The sequence below is a fragment of the Nanorana parkeri genome, unplaced genomic scaffold, assembly GCF_000935625.1.
Source record: "Nanorana parkeri isolate BGI_ZX_2015 unplaced genomic scaffold, ASM93562v1 scaffold142, whole genome shotgun sequence".
NCBI lineage: Eukaryota > Metazoa > Chordata > Amphibia > Anura > Dicroglossidae > Nanorana > Nanorana parkeri.
The window spans coordinates 990,752-1,016,470 of record NW_017306410.1 but is presented as its reverse complement, the minus strand read 5'-3'; the positions used below and the strand labels follow the sequence as shown (position 1 = coordinate 1,016,470).

The 25,719-nt window shown below is 38.3% G+C and overlaps 1 protein-coding gene across 1 annotated transcript in view; it reads right to left on the bottom strand.

Moving 5' to 3' along the window:
• The window catches only part of RAP1GAP2 (RAP1 GTPase activating protein 2), a 269,213-nt gene that overhangs the window by 54,654 nt on the left and 188,840 nt on the right, over positions 1–25,719 (bottom strand). The window contains exons 4-10 of the mRNA XM_018554104.1: positions 17,984–18,022; positions 10,273–10,305; positions 8,548–8,757; positions 5,706–5,809; positions 3,970–4,048; positions 528–581; positions 248–331 (exon numbers count right to left, since the gene is read on the bottom strand). Of these exons, the coding sequence (XP_018409606.1) occupies positions 248–331; positions 528–581; positions 3,970–4,048; positions 5,706–5,809; positions 8,548–8,757; positions 10,273–10,305; positions 17,984–18,022 (603 nt within the window). The remainder of the gene's footprint in view (positions 1–247; positions 332–527; positions 582–3,969; positions 4,049–5,705; positions 5,810–8,547; positions 8,758–10,272; positions 10,306–17,983; positions 18,023–25,719) is intronic.

The following is a 25,719-nucleotide window of genomic DNA, read 5'->3' as shown; positions in this document are numbered from 1 at the left end:
TTATTTGTGTTGTCTGCATTGTCTTTTCTTCCTTTATTTTCACCTGGTAATTCTGCCAGTAACACACTTTCACTTGTGGACTTTTTTAATGCTCAGGCTGTTTTGTTTTGTTTTTTTGTTTTGCTCCATCATCTTATCATGCAGGACAACCAAGAGCTTTCCAGACCATTTTTGCACAATTTTGTAATATGTTTACTAACAAAATCAAATGCAAAGTGGATTGCAAACTTGGTAACATTGTACTTACTTGCCTAAGTTTTTGATATATAACACCAAACTTGAAGGTATTGTTGATTTCATGTTCATCATATGCAACAATCAAATGCGATGCCTGAAAATATAAATAAAGCATAAAGTAGAGAAAATACATTGCATTGTTTTTTTTCTGCTCACTTCAGTCAAGATTGATACGGAATTAATATTTTATTTATTTTATTTTAAACTAAATCATCATAAGCTGTAAAATAGATGCAATCTAGTATAAAAAAAGCAAAACAAAAGTGTTTTTATTTGAATTGTTTTTTTACCTTTGGATAAAGAACTGGGTTGAATTTAAGCCCAGTGGCATCATCACATAAGGCCTGAAATAATAAAAAAAAAAAATAACAATACAATAATTATTTGTTTACCTTTGACAAACGATTGAAACAAATTAAAGAATACTGTTATACTTTTCATTTAAACCTTGGAGCATACCCAGGAAGTCTTGGGGATACCCACTCGGCCCCCCTTCCCTCTAACTCTCCTCTTCCTTTCCAGTACTTTCTGGGGTTTTTTTTGTTTTATCTTGTGGCTTTTTTCTCCTACTCCCACATTTTGATGTATAACGACTCTACTCCTTATCTCCAGCCATATTCTATTATTTTTCCCTATTACTTTATATTGCCCAATGATCATTTAGGCAGTTTCCCTTCCCCTACGTCTGATTAGGTTGCACCCATGTCACCTATCTAACCTTGTTGAGTCGCCTAGCCTGGCTTCATTTAGAAACTTTGTTTCACTGATCGTTACATGCTGCTTGGAATGCACTTTCTATTGTCAATTTCCACTACTTCCGCATTGTAATTTGCGCTTATTTTTGTGGAATTTATTGAAGTAGCCTGTTAATAACTTTTTGCTATTCCCTGCTCCATGGTTTGCGGCCCTAACTTGCTTACCCTTTCCATTATTGATGTCTATTTCATTATGTTTATTTCAGGTTTCTTGATGTTATACATTGCGTTATGCTCTTTCTAAATCAAAACAAAATACTTTGAAACAAACCAAAAAAAAAAAAAAAAAGAAAACTGCTATGATAAAGGGGGGGGGGTATTGATGTCTATTTCATTATGTTTATTTCAGGTTTCTTGATGTTATACATTGCGTTATGCTCTTTCTAAATCAAAACAAAATACTTTGAAACAAACCAAAAAAAAAAAAAAAAGAATACTGCTATGATGAATGGGGGAGGAGAGATTGTTGCTACTGCTTGTGTCACCATATACTGCTCTGGAAATATTACTCCAGTTATCGCCGTGACATGGATACAGCTTGTTCAGATATTCCATTAATTTACCTGTGTTCACTGTCTGGTTAGTATTGTAAATTCTTTGTATTGTGTTTGTACATTCGCCTGGCATCCTGTCATTTGGTTTAGTTGCACATTTAATTTTCATTTTATTGCTCTTGTCTTTTTTTTTTTCTATAATTTTGGTGATTTGTGAAGATAGAATTGAGATTTTTGTGTATTCTGCATGCTGGTCTCTTTTGTTTCGTTTTTATATATTAGGCCCCATTCACACCTAGGAGTTTTGTCATGCGTATTTGTCCGCACTGAAACGCACCAGACAAGAAATACCATTTATTTCTATAGCCCCTGTTCGCACCTGAGCGTAGCGTCGCGCGTAGAAAAATGCCTGTCGCTGAAAAAAGTACATGGGCTTTTTTGGGGCAGGTCAGCGTGATTTGAAGACTCAATAGAATATGTTTGGAAACATACGGCACAACTATTTTTGTCCTGGGACTGTGCGATCTTGTGCTAGTGCACACCGCGGTTGCCACGCGGTCCCATTGATTTCAAAGGAGTTACATCCATGCGGCAATCGCTAAAAAAGGTATAAGTACCTATCTTTTGCGACACACTGCTTTTCCAGGGGCAATTGTGTTCAATTGCACGGGCGGAATCGCGCCAGGAACCCGCTGGATCCACCTGGTGCCCTGGGGTGCCATTAGAACATCGGCTGTGGTGAGCAACTCCGTGACTGCCCAGCAATCTGCACGGTTTTCTGCATAACTGCGGTCAGGAGGCGCCTAGGTGTGAACCTAGCCTAAAACGTGTGCAAAAACACGCAAAAAAAAGACATGCATTATCTACAGTGAAACCAGGCCCGGATTCCCCACAAGGCCACCGAGGCCCGGCCTCGGGGCAGCGGGGCGCAGAGGGGCGGCAGGGGTGTCCTTGTGGGGAAGTTGCCCTCTCTAAATTCAGTCCTGCTTTGTACAAGCAGGACTAAATGTAGTGTAGTGTAGTGAGGCAGACGATTTTTCGTTTACATGTGAAATCGGCGATGTCGCCGATTTCACATATAAACAGTGTGCAGCCTTCTCACTCTCCCCCCTGAACTTACCTCTCTCTTTTGGTTCCGTCCTCCGCCGCCAAATACAATAAGAAGATAAAAAATTATAAAAAAGTAAATAAGATAAATAGAAATGTAAAAAAAAAATTGATTAAAAAAATAATGAAATGAATAAAAAATAAGAAGAAATAATAATAAGAAGAAATAATTAAAAAAAAGTGATAAAAAAGAGGTTAAGTTCTTGTTTTGTCTAGATAGCTAAAATAACAGATATACTCACCCGAACCACGATCCCGGCTGGGTCTTAGACCGGTCCCTTCAGCCTCGCTCTCCCTCTACTCCAGCGGTCTAAGGTCTTGTGAGGCATTACGCTCTATACAGTGTATAGGACGTGAGGATGCCGAAGGACACGCCATGACTGGAATGAAGGGGGAGCAAGCCTAAAGGGACCAGTCTAGGAGCCAGCTGGTTCCAACAGTGCTCCCTGCAGCCTGTCTGGGGCTCTCTCTAATAAAGCCCCAGATATCTATCCAAAATGGAAAGCAAAGTTTTTGGCTTGACATAGATTTTAAACTAAAACACACTTGTTATTATTTATTACAGGTATTTATATAGTGCCAACTAGGGTTGCACAGATACCAAGTACAGTACTCGGTACAAGTACGAGTACATGTACCGATACTTTTGAGCTCCAAGTCTAGACTAGAGAAAAATTCAAAAGTTATTAGGCAGCTGTCATTTGTAAGAAGCACACGGAGCTCTCGGGATTTGTACATCTCTGTTTTAATGTAAGATTTTGTTTTTATAAATATAAATAGAGGGATGCACAGATACCAGTTTTGCGAGTACGAGTACTGGTACTTGTAGAGTACTTACAAGTACGAGTACTGATACATTTTTGTTTATTGTCATGTGACAGTTTTTCTAAAACAATACAGACTAATGATTTCAGGACGGTGGTGGAGCGCCAGAGCCAGGTCCCAGCTGCAACTGCTGCAACCCTGGTAGTTCTCATGAAAATGCCAAGTATCTGCACTGGTACTCGAAAAGTATCTGTGCATCCCTAGTGCCAACAATTTTATGCAGCATTTACATAGTTGCACATTCACATCAGTCCCTGCCCTCGAGGAGCTTACAATCTAAGGTCCCTTTCTCACATACATACAGGGCCAATTTAGACGGGAGCCAATTAGCCTACCAGCATGACTTTGGTGTGTGGGAGGAAACCTACACAAGCACAGTGAGAACATGCAAAGTCCTTGTAGATAGTGTCCTGACGGAGATTCGAAACAGGGACCCCCAGTGCAGCAAGGCAATAATACTAAGCACTAAGCCACTGTCCTTTAACATAGCAATAAGGAGCTAAACAACAATCATGGCACTCTATAAGGACTGGAAGAAAATTTAAACCTACCTTTGCTATCTGAGGGATGCTGGGAAGTTTACTAAATCCAGACAGTGGAATTCGTTCATGTAGAGTTTTCGCTTTTGACCTTGAAAGAAGTCAAAGAATTAAAATAAATGTAAGTCTCAAAGATGATCAAATATATTCCATTGTTATAAAGACTAAAAACTGGGACAACACCACCCACGTGACGCAAGCATTCTCATACTTTGCCTAAACCTCGCTATTTTATGATCTCTCAGAACATTTGGACAATTGATCTTGATAAAGTGTCTGATGATTAAGAAGAGATTCTGCTAACTTACTTCAGAGATTAGATTAAGACACAGACAAAGCAGTGTTTGCCAGGCAAGATGGCTGGAAAAAGTTCAGAAGTAGAGCGAGGTTTGTTTTCATCATACTGGGATTATTGGAAATGACAGCAGTAGAGCATGCACGGGCTTAGCTACTGCTTCAGACACACACTACTGCAGAACTGCAGAGCCCAGCTGTGCGGAAATATGACTAAACACTTCACTGACTGACAGGTTTATTTTAAAATTGTATTTGATTAGAATGCAGGATTTGTGCTTCTAACATATGCAGAGAGATTTTACTGCTAGTTTGAAAACAATTAGATGATGACAGGCAAATGTGCTAAAATTAAATTATTTATAGCAATCTTAAAACAAAAATGTTTGAAAATTAATAAAATGAACAGATTTTTGTGTGTATATTGCTGAATCTGAACACTGTAGGGGCTAATTTCGAAAAAGGTCGAAAACAAAATATAAATATGTATGTCTATATTAAATAACCATAAACTCTATTTCACTCCTAATAACCATATCGATTTAGAAGTTTGTAAACGTACTTTTTGGAGATGCTCGTAGCAGGTACTTCCTCAATGTACTGACAATTTTACTCAGTGAATATGCACTTCTTTGTGTCATACAGAGCCTGCTTTCTAAAACACAACTCAACATCTGAACAATGCAACATTATTATTTCTTGCTGGAAGCAATGCATGATGGGATATGCAGTCTTGAGAAATCAAGACTGCATTACATCAAGCAGCAGGAAAATAGACGCAAAGCACACTGGGAATCCAGGAAGATGATTAAAGTGATGGGCAGACGGAAGGCAGCATTCACTACATAAAAGCATAAAAGGGGTTTTTTTTCAAGTAAGCTTTGATTGCATTATTAAAAACAACTTTAGTATGTATTCCTATTACAATGCTGATATTATAACAGGATAGTATATACAATAATCATTTGCCCTTATTGTATATTCCCTATGTCTTATTCCTTGAAAGACCTTGCAAGCGCTAAAACGTTTTGTTGACCTGCCAGAAATTCACACATGTGTAGTGCCTAAAGCAGAATGTACACTGGGGGTGACTTATAAACCAGTGAACAGCTACACAAACAAGATCCCCCATCCATTCTAAGCTGCAAGGATGAAAAAAACTCACCTGCCAGCCTGTAGAATTTTCTCCCTATATCTGAGTGTGCACACCAGGGGTGAACATGACTCTAAGTATCAACCTCAGACCGCCTATTCTTATAAAAAGGCCAATGTGGGTAATCCACAGTAACCAATCAAATATGAGCCAATTTAAAGTGATAACAAGAATGATTTTAAAATGGTCACTACAGGTTACCCTCAGCCATTTTAAAGGCTTTTTCATGTCATTGTAACCATTTAATGTTTATATATTTTAGTGTAAACAAACAAAAATGAGTCCACTGTAAATTACATACCTGAGTATAATTCTTAAATATTCTATGTTGTCGGCTTCTTCACATTTAATAGAAAGGATCAAGTTTCCTAGGCTGCTTCCAGTGCAATAAAAGTTTAAATGGTCCTGAGAAAAGAAGACACAGAGGGTGGCTGATTAAAGTGTTTCTAATTAAAGTGAACCTGTCACTTTGATAAAAGTGACCATACTGTCTGTAAGTATGTTTGACCATTTCTGAGCACCCAGGGTGCCTCTTGATTTGGACACACATTATAAAGAAATGTGTCAAATCTACCCAAAGTTTGCTTTACTCTGAGCTAATTCAACATTCCTAATTAACGGTCTTATGAGAGAGCTCCAGCTGTTTCACATGTATAGATATACCAAATAAATAAATTAATAACAAAAGATCCATTAACAAAAGACAACAATCTGTGTCCTTAAGTGACCTATATCAATGGATATCAAAGCAGCTTTACCATTCTCCAGTCATCTCTATGGTTGAGCAGAAGTAGCATTCAGACAATTCAGACACAAGGTAAGATAATGCACACACAGAGCTTGCCAGTTAAAGAGTGTACAGCTATTCTGTGCACTCCGATGTCCATACCTACATGACACCTCTGTTGATCCTTAGAAATTAATGGAAACAGTTATAGCTTCTTTGAAGTCTTTTTAGCTGCAGTATAGGGTCAGAGCAGTGACACACATCTACAGATGTTGATCACTACTTCACGAGTATGAACCCCATGGTGCTGACCCCAGCTGAGAAGGGAAATGTAACCTTGATCGGACTTATTCTTTAAATATACTGTTTAAGTATCCATTAAAGTTTAACTGTATACTTTTAGTTTAAGATGTTTTTGAATATTTCATTTTTAAGATTGTTTCCACTATTGACTGCATGTTCGTTTTTGAATACCAGCGAAAACCTTGGCAAACACATTCTTTAGTATATTTTTCTGAATTCTTCACAGCCTTAAATATTCCTATCATCTAAAAAGGGTTAACAGCAAGAGTATATTTTGCCCTTAGACTTTACACAATGTAGTAGGGTAGAAGTACCAATGGCCTGGGTTCAATTTCAATGGCACAGAATTGTTTTATTTATTATTTTTGGTTACAGTGGGAGAGAATCTGAATCTGTGCTTTTCCTTTTGGAAATTTCCCGTCACTCCTCGAATATATACATATAATATACAGTAGATAGATATAGGTGGTATGAAGACCATGTGCTGCAAGTTCTTCCTTTTAAAAAATGTAAATCCAATGGTAATTATAATGTATGGTATACTTTATGCTGGATGTTTAAGCAGCTGCATGAGAAAACCCAGCTCTAAAAGCCATTAGCACACTCATAGGTAAAGAAATAGGTGAGAGCCATTCTGCAGGAAATCTTATGCGATATGATTACATGTGGTTTATAATAGATTACTCTCTCTAGATACATCTATCCTGCTGCATCCAGGGGCAGTGATCTATTCCAAACTGTATATACGGCAGGAATACCAAATCGCCCAGTGAGAATGAGGCCTGCCAAGGGTTTGTTTACACCAGCCCGCATGTGTTATGCTCAAGAGTGTCTTGTGTAGGTTTGGTATGGTATGATGCATTGTCACCATGCATTATACTGTTTAATTTTCCTTTTTTGTTTTTTACTTCATTAAAGTTTGACAAAATTACACTTCAATCCATTTTTTGCTTGCACTGCAGTTCATTGACATGAGGTGCAGTGTGTTGAACTGTGCAAAATTGAAGACATGCTGCATTTTTACACATTGTGCCTTGGCACAGCTTTATTGTATGAACAGGGCTGCTTGAAATCAACTATTTTCTATGTGCCCTTGCGTTGAGCCTGTGTTGATCAATGCACCTCAATGCACTTGGTGTAAACAAACCCTAAGTCTTCAAGGTAATGATTACCTACCCAAGGCATACTGATCTATTAGACCTTGAAAATGTTCTGAATATCTGCAGCAAAGCAGGGGAGTTTGAAGACTGCCAGAAAGGAAAGTATACATGCTCTTCTTATTTCAGGGTTGGCTTTGTTTACAAATGACCCTAAGGTGGCAGGATAATTTTAAAGGGAAAATTAATTTATATTTAGGTCCAAAGAAGATGGAACATGCAAAAACAGACAAATTCATGGGAAATAATTACCCTGAAAGAAAATATATATACCCCAAACTAAGTATTTATAACTTTATAACCTTGTAAAGTATCCACCGCTCCAAACTAGCCCCTATGATGAACTGCAATCCAACGTTTAGTTAACTAATTTGTACTGTGATTGTAGTCCATCACAGAGCAAGCTTGGAGGGGTGGCTACTTTACATCACACACAGGGACCATGGGGAACAAAAGTAGCCACTCCCCAGAAGGAAGGGCAGTGTAAGCACAGATTTAGAGATGATTTGTGTGATACACAAATAAGATACATTTTTGTTAATAGTTAAGTTAATTAATTGGATTTTTAAGATTTAACTGCTGAGTTTAGTGTCACTTAAACAGAAGTAACTCCTGAAACCATCAGAAATACCCCTGGCAGTGCACATACCTCGGGTTTGTGCATCAAAGTTTCTGGAGGCCTCCAGTATTCTTTGGCTTTAAATGGGACTACACTGCAAGTATTACTCCTACAACTACCCTAATTTTCAGAATGTCAATTAGAGCATGTTGCACTCTTCTTGGTGACAGAAGCTTATCTATCCATGATCGCTTAATAAGATCCTCTGCATTTGAAGGTTTCCAAGTAGAGAGGGCGCATTGTAAAAAGCTTATGGAGTTATAGGCATATTCAACTGTTAAATCTTATTTTCTGCATTTAGACATTTTCACTAATATACATGAATAAGTCAACAAACCTTCCCCAAGAAATGTTTTCTGTAGGCCCGAGCAGAACCCTTGTATTCAAGTTTATATCCATATGTGCTGGGACTCATGGGCTCTTCCTCCTCATCGCAAATACTGCTGTCAGATGATGTTGGAGTGCTTATATTTTCTGGATCTTCTATCCAATAACCACCAAACTGAGGCAGAATAATTAAAGGGTATGTGACATCCTTTTCCAAAATCTGTAAGGCACAAGTAATAGAGAATTATAAAGAATAATGGAGCGTCACATATTAGTCAATTTACTGCTAAACAACCCATACATCTGGCTGTACTGTCAAGTATTGGAGTAAAGCTAGCTATGAGGACTGTCTAGAGAGAGAAGACAAAAAAATCAGCATATGAAACACTTTGATATAGACTATAAATACATATTTGTTACATCAAAACATTCCAACCTTTTTATTCGTGAGCTTAAAAATAAAAAATAATCCAAAAACATAGTAGATATACCATTCAATAGTAAAACAAACATCTCCCCACTGGGATCCTAGTGTATTCTAATAATCCAGTGGTGTTATCAACTGCTAAACAACTGTTGTGGGACCAATAAAGTGCACCTATGTCCAGACAACGGACATTAAACAACTTGCATGTTTTTAACAAGCAGCAAAAGATCTTGAAAACAAGCCACCCCTGACTCCTTTCAGTGCATTTAATGTGAAGTTGTACATCGTCAGGTATCCTAAAAGGTCACAATGACGACTCTAAAATTTTGCTTCAGTCAGTTTCTGACTGCGTTCAACAGTAAACACCTGCTGTGTGTTTACATTAGAGCACTGGTCCAGCCTCTCAAAATCTGCTCTCCATAGAAAAAAAAACAAAGATTTCAATGCCTGCATTAAGAATTAAAAAAAAATATTACCGTACAATGTTTAAACTGTAGATACAGAGGTGAAACATTGCTTGTTTAAAGTGCTTTTACTGTTTGTTAAAATATATAAATATTAAGTGTGCATGATCTGGGCACAGGTTCACGAGCTACTGGCCTCTTTTTTTTTAATGGAGTAGGAAAGGGTTAAACCCCTGTATATTTATTGTTGCTGTCTGTGCCCCATTGGTGAGATTGCACTTCACTTTCTGTCCTGAAGATGCAACAGGAACTAAGAAGAAATCTCTACAAAGTGAGGGGATTCTTTTCTTAGACAGTTGTTACCAGAACAGGTGTCCCCTGTCACCCGCACCTTGTGTTCTGGTGACAACTGTGAAATTCTGGACCTCCTATCACTTCTGTCTTGGTAACAATGGTTCTTAGGACAAACAAAGAGAGTAAATCTACCTAATAAGAATACAGCAATAATACATTGAATACCAAAAAAATGGTTTTTAGCTATACATATACATTAATTCATATTTGATTAAAGTATAAAAGTTAATAAATAATGATGTTACCTGATAGCGTTTAATGGCTTATGTAGCTGTGTATAGAAACAGAGAACAGGCTACAACCCTGGCTTCTGTGTTTTTTAATGGTCATCACTGGTACTGCAGGATGTGCCATGTAAGTAATGTGTGCGAGAAATAATGTAATCTAGTTCCTGAAACATTATCTTATCTAGATAGAGTGATCTTTCAAAACTTAGAAAACATTTTAGGATGCTTTAGAAAATATCTGTAATACATGAAATAGGGTGTGCTTATCTTATTACAACCATTTAATATTTATTTACTATAATAAAGTATTCTTAAAAGTTTACCTCCTCGATGCTAGGGTATGGTATATAGTCATCCTGAAATGAGAAAGGAAAGTTACGATAGAAATAGACAAAGGGTTTTTTTCTTTACATCTTTTTTTTCTGCTTAGTGAAATAAATATTAATGTGAAATGGCAGGAATCAGGAAAATAAAGACACATAATAGAATAATCTATATTAGTCAATTCCCCATAAGGTGCTAAAAGTCTCACATCTTTAACTACTATTATACAAGTACTTGAAACACACAGATCAAATGCCTCCAAAATAAACTGCATTTTTGTGGAAATGGGAGCCCTTAGAGCAAACCCATGCAAACCAGAAAGAAAACAGAAAGAACATGCAAACATGTAGGTAGCACCCCTGACAGGAATTCATCTTAAAGATGAAATGTAATCTTATGTTTTAGCTCCCCTGCTTCCTCCATTCTTCCTTTCATCAACATGCTAATGACATGTTTAAATAAAACCTTTCCCATTACATACCTTATTGAGTATTTTACACACTACTGAGCCCTGCACTCTGTGCGTTACCTACTCTTGGCCCAGGCACTAAATACATAATGTTGTAAATTACATTGAGAACATTATACTCAGCACAGTCCCTAGCAATGTTATTCCATTTTCCTACAGGTAAAAAAGTCATACAGCTGTAAGGAATTAAGCAAAATGTCTATGAGCATGCACATAAAAATCTGGATAAGGTTTACCCTGACATACCCTCCGCATCTGTAGACTAAAAAGGTGTGTTGTCATAGACATAGCAACCATAATAACATGTATGACTAGGCACGGGTACAACCACAAGCAACTAGACGTCTGCAGTTTGCTTAGTTATGTTGTCACTCTTGTTAAACCATCTGCTCCAATTTTTCTGATTAGAGAGAGGCTTATAACTCAATGATGAGTTTCTCTGGATTTTCAGAGCATAAGAAGAAACTTGCATGCAGAATCATTCCTAGTTAAATGCATTAGGCAGCACAGATATCTAGGAGTAAACTGAGGTGGCCTTAAGGTTCTAGGATACTGGATCCAGTTTCCACAAGGGTTGCAATCAGAATGAAGTTTGTATTTCCTACCACTGTGTACCTGGAATACCTCCTCTTGCTCCAAAGAGCTCACATAATAAAAAACATGTTAAACATTTCAAACCAAAATTGTCCCAAGTGCGTGTACATGTGTATGCGTGTCTGTATAAACATGGTAGAGACATGAATACACATCTTTTGGTCATCTCTTTTTCTGTGCATTAATGATGAGAACATTACTTTGCATTACTGTCTAGGAGTAATCTGCAGTAGTCCAGTCAAGGGATGCAATCAGAATTACGTTTGTATTTTCATAGTAGGCATTAAGGGGCAGCTAAACAAAGCCTATTTGTGAGCTCTATGAAAATATGTTCTCCCTTATCCCAAACTAACTCAGCCGTTGTTCCACTGTGCCTTACATACGTAGATGCGTCACTTTGTCAACTCTTGAGAACATCACTTTGCATTCAGCTGTCTAGAAGTAAACTGAGGTGGTCTTTAGGTTCTGGGATCCTGGATCCAGTTCCCACAAGGTATGTATTCAGAATGAAGTTTTTTATTTTCTTCCACTATGTACCTGGAATACCCCACTTGCTCCAAAGAGCTCTCATAATAAAAAAACACATCAAACATTTCAAACCAAAATTGTCCCAAGTGCGTGTGCATGTGTATGCATGCCTGTATAAACGTGGTAGAGACATGAGTACATAAGCACCTTTGGGTGGACGGGGGATCATTTTCATGCTTCAATATTCTCAGTACTGTAGAAAATACCATTGCCAAGTAAAACAAGACTAAAATAAATGCAGCATAGATGACAACGGAGAGATTTTAAAGGGTAGAAAATGGGCACATTAATAAAGTTACAAAGGAGGAGACAAGGCATATTTGCTGTGGCTTTGTATAATGGGGCTTCTAACTCTACCAGATATAGTATGATGCCTAGCCCTGCATTCTATCATAACATCATTGTTATACTTCTTTTAAAAGATTGTGGCTTTTTCAGGAGCAGCAGTAAACAGCATATGCAGCAGAAGATAAGGCATGATGTAAGTGCATGATGGGGCAGCTAAACAAAGCTTATTTGTGAGCTCTATGAAAATATGTTCTACCTTATCCCAAACTAACTCAGCCGTAGTTCCGCTGTTAATCGCACGGACGTGTCTCTTTATCATCTCTTTGACTGTGCATCAATGATGAGAACATTACAGTAAAAACACAGAATTCCACTGTGCCCAGTCCTGCATGTATTATGAATGCAGACAACAAACTGGAAAAATCAAATTTGAGTTTTATTAAGCCAGATGGTGAAACAATACCATAGAAATTCGTTTAAGTTGATTCTGAAAGTAACCTCTGACTGAAAACTCATAACGTATGCTTATTATCAGCAAAGCTTTTCCCTAAATTGCTTATTCAGGCTGAATTCTGCTTTACTGAGATTTAACAAACATTCCCTTACACTTCTAGACTGATTCAAAGGATGACCAACTATTTAATGACATGTATGTTAAGGTTTCAAGATTCCAAAACACAATGGCTTCTATGTTGCGCTTAAAGCACCAGCAGCAGATTTCCTGATATGCTGCCAGTAGGGTTCACTGAGGTCTGCATATGTAATGTACACATATTTTGAGCTTTATTTCCAAAAGCAATGTGTCAGGATCCAGATCTGAACCCAGGGCATCTGCTCTGTCTGAACTCCTTGCTCCTCCCCTGAACTTCCTATTTTAGCCATGCCTCTGCACTTCCTGTTTGCCAGATTATTGTTCTCCTGCCAATATCTTGCTTCCTGCTCCCTCTCTGATACAATCTGCTCATACTGCTACCCGTGTAACGACATTTGGCTGCTGATTCATCGACTACTCTCACCGTCTTCTGCTTCATACCTTTGGCTACTGACCTGGGCTTGTTTGTTCACTCTCCTTCTGCCTGCTCCTATACTACTACCGTCTGCTTGTGTACCAAACCCGGCCTGTTATACCACAGATTTGCCTGCTGTTTCAGCTACTGGACTCTGAGTCTGATCCCAGATCGTTACACAAGGGGACACAAGCCCTATAAACGTGTATGGAGTTGCACTTGGCTTTGCTGCTTGTAGGCCTCAATCAGCCATAAAGGCCTCATCATTGGAGGTGCACTAAGCATAGCTAGAACCCACTGGCTCTTGGAATCTGTTCCCACATCTGGCCAACAGGGGAACTAATTTTAACTGCAAACTAAAAGTGCAATAGCAAGTTGACTGAAATTTTCCAATATCGATAATGCAGTTGCATATAATAGAGGTATGTCATGTTTATCTGCTACTGATATGTACCTTTACACAGCTTAAGTCTTGTGTGTAATCCTGTTGCATTCACAGCTACAAGAAGTTGGACCACAATGGACATATTTACAAAGTAGCACTCACATCCAACATTCACTGTTGGTGAATCAATCACTGTAATATAAAACACCTGCAACAGGAAGATTCAGATTGCTTTATAAATATGCACCCACATGTCTTTCAGCATTTAAAATTATCTTTAGTCTAACCTCATCTTGCTTGTATTGCACAGTGGATGACTGCAAGACAAACTGAGTCTAGCATTTCTGAGGGGTCAGGACATGTCCATGACTCCCTTGCCACTCTCCATGTTCTTGTAGTTCTCAGTATTAATTTAATATGTAGAAGTCCTAAAATTCTCTCACTTTCCAACCCAACCTATCACTATGTCCAGTTGCACTGTACCCTTACTTCAGGTAAAACTGAGAAGCACAAACCAGGCTGAATTGCAGGAAAAGTCACTGGTTTTGAAACATTAATCTGGGAAAACAGCAGAACTGGATTCCTATTTTGTGGTCTAAAAGCCACATTTATAAAAAAAAAAACTTTCTAAAACCACAGATCTCTGGACCTGTACCCAAAACTAGCATAACAAAACAAAAGAACAGTCTATTTTATTATCTCCTTTAAAATTAAAATGGTGTAATAAAATACAGAGGTATTGCTATACCCAAGAATACAATGTATATTCATCTAGTCTCCCTTCAAATGCTCCAGGTTTAAATCCTGAACATCATTTACATATATATACATTGATGTTCATGCAATTAAAGATGTGCGGGAAAGGGGCCAAGGTCCATGTTAGTTTGTCTATGGGAATGTTTGACTATTCTTCCAGAAGCGCATTTGTGAGGTTAGGTACTGTTTGCCTACAGACTCTATATCTCTTTACTTCATAAGCATCATCTGGCTACAGTAAGATTGGAATAAAGGGGGAGGTGTGACTCATTTAGCTGTGTATGCAAAGCTTGAGTTATTAAGCTCTGTAAACAGACATTTTAGAGAACAGAATTAATTTTAGGCTGGTAAACACATAAAAAGTTGGTTGAAAATATAATCATGAAATATCCATATTTCATATGTACCTGACTAAAACACTGTTCATTCCATTTAAACTTAAACCTTGACTGCTTATTTACTTTTTTGGTTACATTTGTGATATTATTCCAGGCATACTATGTGCCGGGTTACTGGATTGCTGCAAGTGATTGGGCACCAGTGGGGTCATCCCTCTGCTATGCCTTCCTTTAAGCACACTTAGGTTAGATTTTGATAGCACTGTACAAAGCAGTAGACTGTTTGGCTCAAAGTGTGCAGGAATCAGGTGTGGTTTCCTATAAGACAATTGAAGGTATTTATGATAGTTTTACATCAAACACATTTAATAGTTTTCTATTAGATATACTGTATACCTGGATTAAATAAACTAATATTTATATCTATTTTCTATGTTTAGCTTATTAAAATGCTGTTCGGCTTCATGCTAGATTTTACATCATTTAGAATACTTAGTTTTATTCTTCATTCTAGTCTTTAAATAGACACTATAGTTTGTCTCCACAATAATCATCTGCGGTGTCTGCCTAGGTTTCAGCCAGCAGTAAGATAAGTGTGATGAACTGAGATATAACTGCCTGTTCTACTGGCTAAAATGAAGATAAGGATTTATTGCCTTCATACCGGGTGTGCGCAGTAATGTGTTTGAGAAAGCAGCACAGTATGTCTGCTTTGTTACTAGCCTGAGGACACTATGAACACAACATTCACTATTCGCCATTGAAAAGAACAGAACTGTTGCTCAGGGGGAATATTTAGAAACTGTGTTACCAAGTACTAAAAAGCACATTTTAGTTTTGCAAAGATTTTAATATGATTGTGCCTCCAGCGAAGAGAAGCACAAATAATTCTCAAAAGTTTATTCTTTTGTCAATGGCAGTAGTGGGAAACAAGCTGCGCTGAAACGTTTTAGAAGCTCTACATTTTGTAGAGTAGAGAAGGTTAATAGAAAAGAACTTTAGGACATGTAAGGTAGATCAGCATAGAACATAACCGCAAAATGGACCATTGTTTTAAAAGGAGAGGTTCAATAAATGAAAAATAAACATTGCTTACAATAAAAAAAGGTGAAATGTTCACGTGTATTGTTTCTGTACCTACCTGAAATGTCTGTATGTATCTCTCTCTCTCTCTATCTATCTATCTATCTATGCCTGTCCAAAAACAAAAAAAGTCAAATACTCAATACTTCCTTGGACGCCTTTTGCTTTGATTACAGCATGCATTCACCATTGCATCGTTTCTATAAGCTTATGCAATGTCATGACACTTATTTTCATCCAGAGTTGCATTATTTTTTACCAAGATCTTGTAGTAATTTTGGGAGATTCAGACCACTGTATAAAGTCTTCTCCAGTAGTGATGAGTTTGGTTCGAATTCGAACTTTATAACATCCAAAAAGAACTCAATGACTCAATGCAAGTCTATGGGGGGGTACAACTTTCAAAAACAATTGTCCCCTTTAAGAGGGCTTGTATGCAAGTTATTGGTAAAAAGTGTATGGGGATTGGGGTACTGCCCTGGGGGACAGGAATCAATGAAAAAAAAACTTTTACAAATATACAGTTTTTAAAGGAGCAGTGATTTTAACATCACTTAAAGGGTAACAATAAAAATGAAACATTCCTTTAAATATTGTGCCTGGGGGGTCCCCTTAAACTGCCTGTAAAGTGGCAAATCTGTACGATGCATAGAACCTGCTGCAGCAAAACAAACATTTCTAAAGAAAAAAAAAAGAATGTTTTTTTTAAAGCATGAATTTGTCCATCCCAAACAATACTAGACCCTTTAGGTCTGGTAGGAATGTTAGGAGGGATCCCATTTTAAAAACAAAGAGTGGTGTTGCCCCCAAAAGTCATACCAGACCCTTAAGATCTGGTAGGAATATTTAGGAGGGACCCCGTGTAAAAAAATCAAAAAAGAAATGTGTGGGATTCCACTCAAAGTCATACCAGGCCCTTAAGGTCTGGTAGGAATTTTAAGGAGGAACCCCACCCCCAAAAATGGGAGTAAAAAAAATTGTGGCCCCCCCCTAAAATTCCATACCAGACCCTTGATCTGCGCATAGAGCGAGTGGCCCCCCCTCCCACACCAGGCCACATGCCCTCTGCACTGGGACGGTGCTTTTCCAGAGTTGTCCCTGGAAAAGCACCTTGTCCCCATGCTGATGGGGACAAGGGCCTCTTCCCCACAAGCCCTTGGGCGTAGGTTGTGGGGGTGCGGGCAGGGGGCTTATTCACATCACATCTTTAATAAAGCAGCACCCAGATGGCGCCCCCCTTTGTGAATGAGTAAGGGGTACTTGAACCCATACCCATTTACTAAAGGGTTAAATAAAATTGTAAATAAAAAGATTTTGAAAAAATCCTTTACTTGGAAAAAAAAATTAAAGACATGTTTTTGACAAGTCTTTTATTTAAAGAAAATAAATAAATTTGATCCACCGATGTAATCCAGCGTCAATCAAGACATCCAGTGTTGTCCACAACGACTTGACAAAATAACAAATAAACGAGCGCAGTCCCGCCGCTGCGATGAACACCCGCCGCAGAATAGCATTTGGACAGAGGCCGGTAACATATAAACATTTGGGTGGAGCTAGCAGTAACAGCTAGTTCTGCCCAACTGTTTACAGTTGTAACAGCGTGAGCCATGATTGGGCAGAGTCATCATGACTTTGCCCAATCATGGCTCTCACTTTTCTCTGTGCCCTGATTGGGCAAAGTCTTGCACCTGACCTGTGGTTAGGTGGTTAGGTGCAAGGCTTTAGCCAATCAGGGCTCACAAGGCACAGTGCCGTGTGCGGGGTGTGCGGCTGGCGAACAGCCAGCCGAACACAATGACAGTTCGTGTGTTCATCGAACATCGAGCCCAACCCTATTCTCCAGCGCATTCCAAAGATTCTCAATGGGGTTAAGGTATGTGGTGGCCAATCCACGTATGAAAATTATATCTCATGTTCCCTGAATCACTCTCACAATTTGAGCACGATGAATCCTGGCATTGTCATCTTGGAATATGTCCGTGCCAACAAGGAAGGAAAAATCCATTGATGGAAAAATCTGGTCAATCTGTATATTTAGGTAGGCAGCTGGCCTCATTTTTTGGGCACATAACATTGTTGAACACCTACACCTATTACCTAATGGAAGGCTCTGACCTATTTGCTTAGCTAAATCCAACTTTTGTTTGGATAGGTTTTTTTCCTATAGTACCTAACTGAATGTACCCTCTAGTTTCCCTTCAACAGACAATTTTTAGTTTTATTGGTCATCCTTCAATGTAAATGAAATGTAACACAGACCTTGTTTCTATGGCCCCTCTGCTCTTCCAACTTAGGAGTCTGTAGAAAAGGATAAAAGTCACATTGTTAGTAAGAAAAGTCTTCTATGGGTCGTCTGAAAAAAATCTGAAACAGTAAATTCATTTTACATAGATCGGTTTATTCAAAAAAGTTTATGCATTTAAAGTGTTTGTAAGGCAAAACTTTTTTTGTTAATTTTGGATACAGATTGATTCATTTCTTTATTTTTCCTAGTAGTCACCAAGACAGAAAGTAAGACAAGATCCTACATTTGAAAGTTGTCAAGGGAGATACAATGGAGACACATGTTCTGGTGACTTCTGTCTAAAAAGGCTATTACCCTCACTTTGGAACATTTGCTCTCACGTCTCCCTAGTAGGACACAGCAACAATAATCCTACTTCCTTGGCACACTCTATCCATAAAAAAAAACATATTTTTGCAAAACACATCAAGATCTTTAGCAAAAAATGTTTTTTTGCTGCTCATCTTGGAAAGCCTCAACACACATGCTATGCTATTTCAACTAACAGGTAATACCTCCATTGCAGTCCTCTCTTCGTTGCTCGGTTTTCTCCTGAGGCTCTCTAGGGAGAACCAAGGTTGTGACTATTGGAGCCTCTGCAGTCCTGTTTTGCTCACTCTGATGGGAGAATAGCTGCTGCTATATTCATATATGGTTACAATCATCTACAGTAAGTTAGTGGAATATGTTCCTCCTGATGAAGCTACGGCTGTGGAGAAACGCATAGAGCATTTTCAACAACAGTAACCGTTTATTGACTCCAACCAAGGACTCATTGATCATAACTTTTTCATCACTCCTGCATATGAGTATACAAGGTTTATGCCAACCAAATTTAGGTTGAGCACCAATATGCATATATTGTTTTTATGCTTTGTACATAATGTCTCTAATAAAACATGATGTTTTTATACAATTGTAAGTGTCTGTGAAGGTCCTACACTTGCCTAAAAAGCCCTCCATTATTTTTAGCCCTTAAGCCTTTGGCTTTGGAACTGTTCTTTTTGCAAAGGGATTTGAGGGCATAAAAGTGCATTCATATCCTTTGTGGCAAATGAGGAATACATTTAAGAAATGTGCCCATGTGCCATTTGAAGTATTGGAATTCTGAACTGTAGGTTGATGGTGATTTAAGAAACATCTTTCCTGAGACTAGATGGTGTGCTGATAAGAAGTACTGTTGATTCACACAACTATTTATTTCTATGGAACGGTTTTCCTCATTAGTCCCAGTAGTAGACTGCTTTTTCATAGGAATGAATGGGATTCTGCTCTACATGCACAACCCGGTTAAGAGACTTTTCACGGAGTGGTTGTGCACAGTGAAGATATAGGTAGGTGTAAGAAATAGAGGGGTGGGTACTCCTGTATGGTCACCCTGTAGCACGGCTTTTTGAGACAGGCTACAAGTGGCCATTTCATTATGCAGTCACGACCCCAGGATGTTACCATCAGGAAAACCACCTTGAGAAATGCCATTACTGCAGTGCAGGCATGTAGACAGGGAATGAGTGCAAAGAGGCTGCAGGGGATTACCAGCTCAGAGGTACAACAAAGCATAAAAAATGTGAAAACAGAATTTATTTTAAAAAACTGTTGGCAATGGCAATTGTTTATGATACAGAGTGCTTTAGAAAACGAAAGGGGACATTTTAAAAGCAGCAGTATGCAAAACAAAAAAGCACTGCACATTTATAAAGCACAGCAGAGTACTTTACAAATGTGCATTGCACTCCCCTGGCTTTGATAGTCCAAAGCCATCAGAGTGCAAAAGGAATGAATTGGACTCAGAAAAAAAAGCTGTGAGGTCATGTGACCGGTCAAAGTTGCATGACCAGCTTTCCTTTAATCACAGAGCTCACTCTGCTGTTTGGGCTCCCCAACACTCTGCAGGCTGCATTCTATGAATGGGCTGTAAAACACAGGTCATGGTCAGTGTAGACCTGCAAAGTATTAGGGATTAGTGATATCCACTGTCAATTAAAAATAGAACCCCAAAATGTCTTTCAGTTATGGTGTACATTTACTCCAGGGTAAACACAGCAATCATTTCTCAGATAATATCATTACTAGGCAAACAGTTTGACTTCATAGTAGCCATTATGTCGGGATTTTTAATGTGTACCAAGTATCATATACAACGATCTATTGAAATGTATAATTTCTTTTATTAACAATCTAAAAAGTCAGTCATAAAATCAGCATGTAGAAAAATAACTCAGCTTAGTATACTTCTACCAACGTCAGATCATCCTTGTATCTATACAAAGTTTGGAAGTCAAAAGTATTTATTACACATTGTCCAGTCCTATAAATATAGTTATCCAATGTGAGAGCTAGACGTGGTACTGTATCACAGCTGAAGACAATTAGTAGTGGTAGCGACGCATTTCGCAAAATAAGATCTGCTTCATCAGACTTTACTGTATTTGGTGATACATTTATATGCATCCAGGGGCAGACCATTCTCCATCTGCACCTTCTGTCTACCACCAGGCATTAAAGATTGTCTAACCGGGGCACTGACCAGTGTGTTTGCTGATCCCCATCCCTTAGCTTCTCTACATGGATACCAGATCTTTCTCTGGGCCTTCTGAAATTCCCAATTGTCCCCGGGTCAGACAATCTTTGATGCCTGGCGGTTAGTCCCTAATCAGCACTTTTAAGTAAATGCCAGAATTGCCTAATGCCCAGGCCATGTCTAAAAACAATGTACACATACCTAGTCTTGTGCGATTTATGTCTCCAGGGAGATTGTGCCAATGTTGTGGCATATTATAATAGTGTCTTACAAGAAAACAAAACCACAATATCTGCACCTGGCTTCAAAAGCTGTCAAAAGTCCAATTAAGAACTCTTATTTCTCAGCAAGACACATGACAAACAAAGCCATGGGCCCTCTAGCAATTTATAGTAACAGATGCGTGAATAATAAAACAAAGATCATACAGATAATTGACAAACGCTTGATGTATAAAGCAGTGTATTTACATAACAGGTATTCCAGCTCATTAAGCATTATGAATAGACTTCTTTTCTGAGTCTACAGTAATTAGTACAGCACGTCAACACACACGATGAAATGCGTGATTGTACTAAATGATAATAGTAAACAGAAATCTCAATACAGGGCTGTTTTTAATTTCCACTTTGAATGCTGTCACAACCCCACCTTCTGAAGCAAGCCTGACCTTGACCATACCTGAACTCTATGTTGAGGATGAGCGCAATAGAGATTTTCCATTTCCCAGAACTTTTCATAAAAAATCGGGAGATTTTAGTGCCATTTTGACAAAATGTGTTGGGGTCAGTAGGGAAGGTGAAATTAAAGAAGAAATCTGAGGGAAAAAAATCTACCCCTGCACTGCAAAAGTTAAGTGCTCATTTTTGCCTAGGGCCAAGTTATACTTACCCGATGCTTGGAGACAGCTTGTTCTTAGACCGATCCCTGGAGTCTCTCTCCCCCTCCGCTTTACAGGTTTAAGGTCCTTGAGTCATCACGTTCTATACACAGTGTAATGGATGTGAGGATGCCAAGGGGCATATCATCGCTGCAGAGGAGGAGGAGACAGCTAGGAAGGAGTGCTGTCACAGCCGGCCAGCTCGGAGAATGGGGTAAGTATATCTTTGTTATTATAACCCCACTGCAAGTGTTAATAACATGTTTACCCTTTTTTACATTTTTAAGTTCTTCTTTAAGGGTGCAATTGGCTTTAAATGACTTCTGGAAGTAACAAAAGCTCCAAAAAAACCTTTCTAGACCTGTCCTTGTGCCACTTTTAATCTTGAGCTTTATTCACAGAAGGAAAAAGAGACCAAAAAAAAAAAAAAGATTTAACCACATGAAGACCAGGTGTTTACACCCCGTTCCTGGCCAGGCAATTTTTCAGTATTTAGCGCTGTGGTACTTTAACTGACATTTTTCCTGTCATGCAACGCTGTACTGAAATTAATTTTATAACATTATTTGGGGACAGATAGAGATTTCTTTTGGTGGTATTTAATCACCACTGTGGGTGTTTTTTTTTAGTATATTAAGGAAAAATGACTAAACATTTTGAAAAAAATTGTTTTATTTTTTTCAAAAATATTATAAAACATTTATTATTACCCAATTTTTTGTAAAATATAAAAGACGGGGTCACGTTGGGTAGATAGACACCAAACATATCAAGCTTTAAAATTGCACGCACCCGCAAAATCACAAAAAACTACCATGCCCAAAATTGACCATAGGCGACGCTTTAAAAGCTTTTACCGCTCATCAGTTTAGTGTTATCAGTGATTGATGGCCCTAGAATGACAAGACAAATGGCCAGCGCAGCCCCAATGCATTTGGTGTGAATCGAGCCTCAATACAAAGTGCATTTTAACATACAGTATTTTAAATTGTGGTATAATGCAGGTTAATGCACGTCAACATGTGTTGATATCCATTTACACTGATTTCAATAGAAAATGCTTGAGGAGAAACTCATGTGTGCATAGGCCCTAGATACACCTCCACAGAAAAACACACCTTCTGAATAAAGAATTTTAAAAAATAGATCCTTTTTAAAGTAAATTTCATTGAAGAAACTGAGATTTTCCACATTAGCAAAATGCCAAAATCGCCAAAACTGTTCCGATCATCTGTACAGCTAATTGTAGGTTCCTGAAACCTGCAACTGTCACAAGAACTATATAAAAAATACATTCAGGGAGACTGCACATTCTAAAAGGTCACACTATCTTTTTTTTCACCCTCACTCTAATTACAGCAACATGCAGAAAACATCATTGTGAGCTTGATTTAAAATTACAAATGGAATTAATGGAAATGTAATATAAAGGAAGGCATATAATTATAAATTCCTGGGGCTTAAATACATGTTTAGTGACTTTCAATAGAACATACATATAGACTAAGTGGATGTTTTTTTGTTGCTTTGAGTTACATTTTTCCTTTCTTATTTAAAGAACGTTGAGTCATGACAAAAACACATAGTGTGCAAACAGACGGTATCCGGTAAGTGAAGCCTATAATGCCTAAAAGATCCTACAAATCTGGTTTTATTTAGGAAAGAAAGAGAAGTAGGAAAATAAAAGCTATGAATATATACAATATAAATATACACACAAACACACACACACATACACAACCCCAATTCCAAAAAAGTTGGGATAAACAGAATACAATCATTTGTAAATCTCATAAACCCACCCATACTTTATTCACAATAGAAAATAGAAAACATAACAACAAATTGTATAAACTGAGACAATATTCCATCATTTTAAGAAAATAATTTGCTCATTTTAAAATTGATGGCAGCTGCACGTCTCAAAAAAGTTGGGACAGCGCAACAAAAAGCTGGCAAAGTAAGTGGTACTAACAAGAGCTGGAAGAACATCGTGCAACTAATTTGGTTCATTGGCAACAGATCAGTAACATGATTGGATATAAAAAGAGCATCTTAGACAGTCGGTGTGTCTCAGAAGTAAAGATGGGCAGAGGTTCACCAACCTGTGAAAAGCTGTGTCTAAAAATTGTCAAACAATTTCAGACTAATGTTTTTTAGCGTAAAATTGCAAATACTTTAAATATATCATCATCTTCAGTACATAATATCAAAAGATTCAGAGAATCTGGAGAAATCTCTGTGCGCATAGTACAAGACCGAAACGCCATATTGGATGCGCGTGATCTTCGGGGCCTCAGATGGCACTGCATTTAAACAGTCATAATTCTGTGATGGACGTCACTGCATGGGTTTAGGAATACCAAAAATTACTGTCTGTGAACATAGTTCACCGTGCCATCCAAAAATGCAAGTTAAAGCTCTATAATGCAAATAAGAAGTCATATCTGAACATGATCCAGAAACGCTGCCATCTTCTCTGGGCCAAAGTTCATTTAAAATGGTCTGTCACAAAGTGAACATCTGTTCTGTGGTCAGATAATTTGAAATGTGACATTCTTTTTGGCAACCATGGTCGCCGCACCCCCCGGACTAAAGAGGAGAGGGACCTTCCGACTTGTTATCAGCGGTCAGTTCAAAAGCCTGCATCTGTGATGGTATGGGGGTGCATTACTGTATATGGAATGGGCAGCTTGAACATATGGAAAGAAACCATCAATACTGAAAGATATATGCATATTTTATAGCAGCATATGCTCTTATCTAGACATCTTTTTTCAGGGAGGGCCTTGTATATTTCAGCAGGACAATGCTATACCGGATACTGCATCTATGACAACAGCATGGCTTCGTAGTAGAAGAGTCTGGTTGCTTAACCGGCCTGACTGCAGTCCAGACTTTTCACCAATTCAAAATATTTTGCACATCTTAAAACATAAAATATGACAAAGAAGACTGAGGACTGTTGAGCAGTTAGAATCCTATCTCAGGCAAGAATGAGACAACATTCCTCTCCTAAACTGCAGCAACTGGTCTCCTCAGTTGCAAGACATTTACAGAGTGTTGTTAAAATAAGAGAGGATGCTAGACCGTGGTAAACATGGTCCTGTCTCAACTTTTTTTAAATGTGTTGCTGCCATCAATTTAAAAAATATGTTTTTTTTTCCGTTAAAATTGTAATTTTTCTCAGTTTAAACATTTTATATGTTTTTAATTTTCTGCTCTTCAAAAGACCTTCTGCTTTCCAGCTCCCTCTTCAACTCCTCCCATGCTCGCCTCCAGGACTTCACTAGGGTCTCTCCCATCCTATGGAGCTTTTTACCCCCACCCTAGCCGATTATCTCCCACTCTGACTGCCTTTAGGCGATCCCTTAAGACTCATCTCTTCAGGGAAGCCTATCCCACCTCAAACTATCCACTGAACTATCACTTTCTCAAACAATTCATCCCCATACAGCTACCTCCTCATGTATCACTTGCCCCTCCCTTTTAGATTGTAAGCCATCACGGACAGGGCCCTCTTTACCATCTTGTTTTGAATTGTATTGTGATTGTAATGTCTTTCTTATAATGTAAAGCGCTGCGCAAACTGTTGGCACTATATAAATCCTGTATTATAATAGTAATAATAATTCCCTGTGTGTCCTTTGGTTAGGAAGGAAATCCTTAGGGCCTGTGTCAATAGGCTTTGGCTTGAGTCGATTGGCATGTGCAGCTTTTTTTCAGATGCATTCAGCTTGCATTTGAGGTCAGTTTGAGCCTTCTGAGATCATTCAGAATTAATTGCCAGGTGCATGTGACCTGCATTTTTCTTTCTTCTAAGCTGCATGAACCTGTTTCATGCTGTTTTTGCACTTCCATTGACTTGTATGGGGGAGATAAGACAAATTCTGATGCAAACAAAAGCTTGTTAGCACAGCCCTTTACCCTGCTGGGTTCTCTCCTTCTCTAAGCTACTTTTAAAGCTACTGAGCTACTTTTTTCTCAAAGAATGCAAAGCGTTCTTAGATTGGAGGAGGTGAGATGATGTCACATCCCCAGCTCCTCCTTTTTCCCAAGAGTTTGGCTTTAAATTACAGCTGTACCTCTATAATAAAACCTCCACCTATCTATTGTACCCAAAGACAAATCTCAGCTGTAGAGCAGACCTGCTAAGATGTGCTCTCCCATTTTTCTCTACAGAGGTTCTAGTCATGTCTGTACATCATGGCACAGAAGGAAATCAAGTGCACACCGTGCCCAGTACAGTGGAGGGCTTGGTGGCATGAAGATGATACATGCTTCATCTGAGGTCTGTTTTTGAATACAAA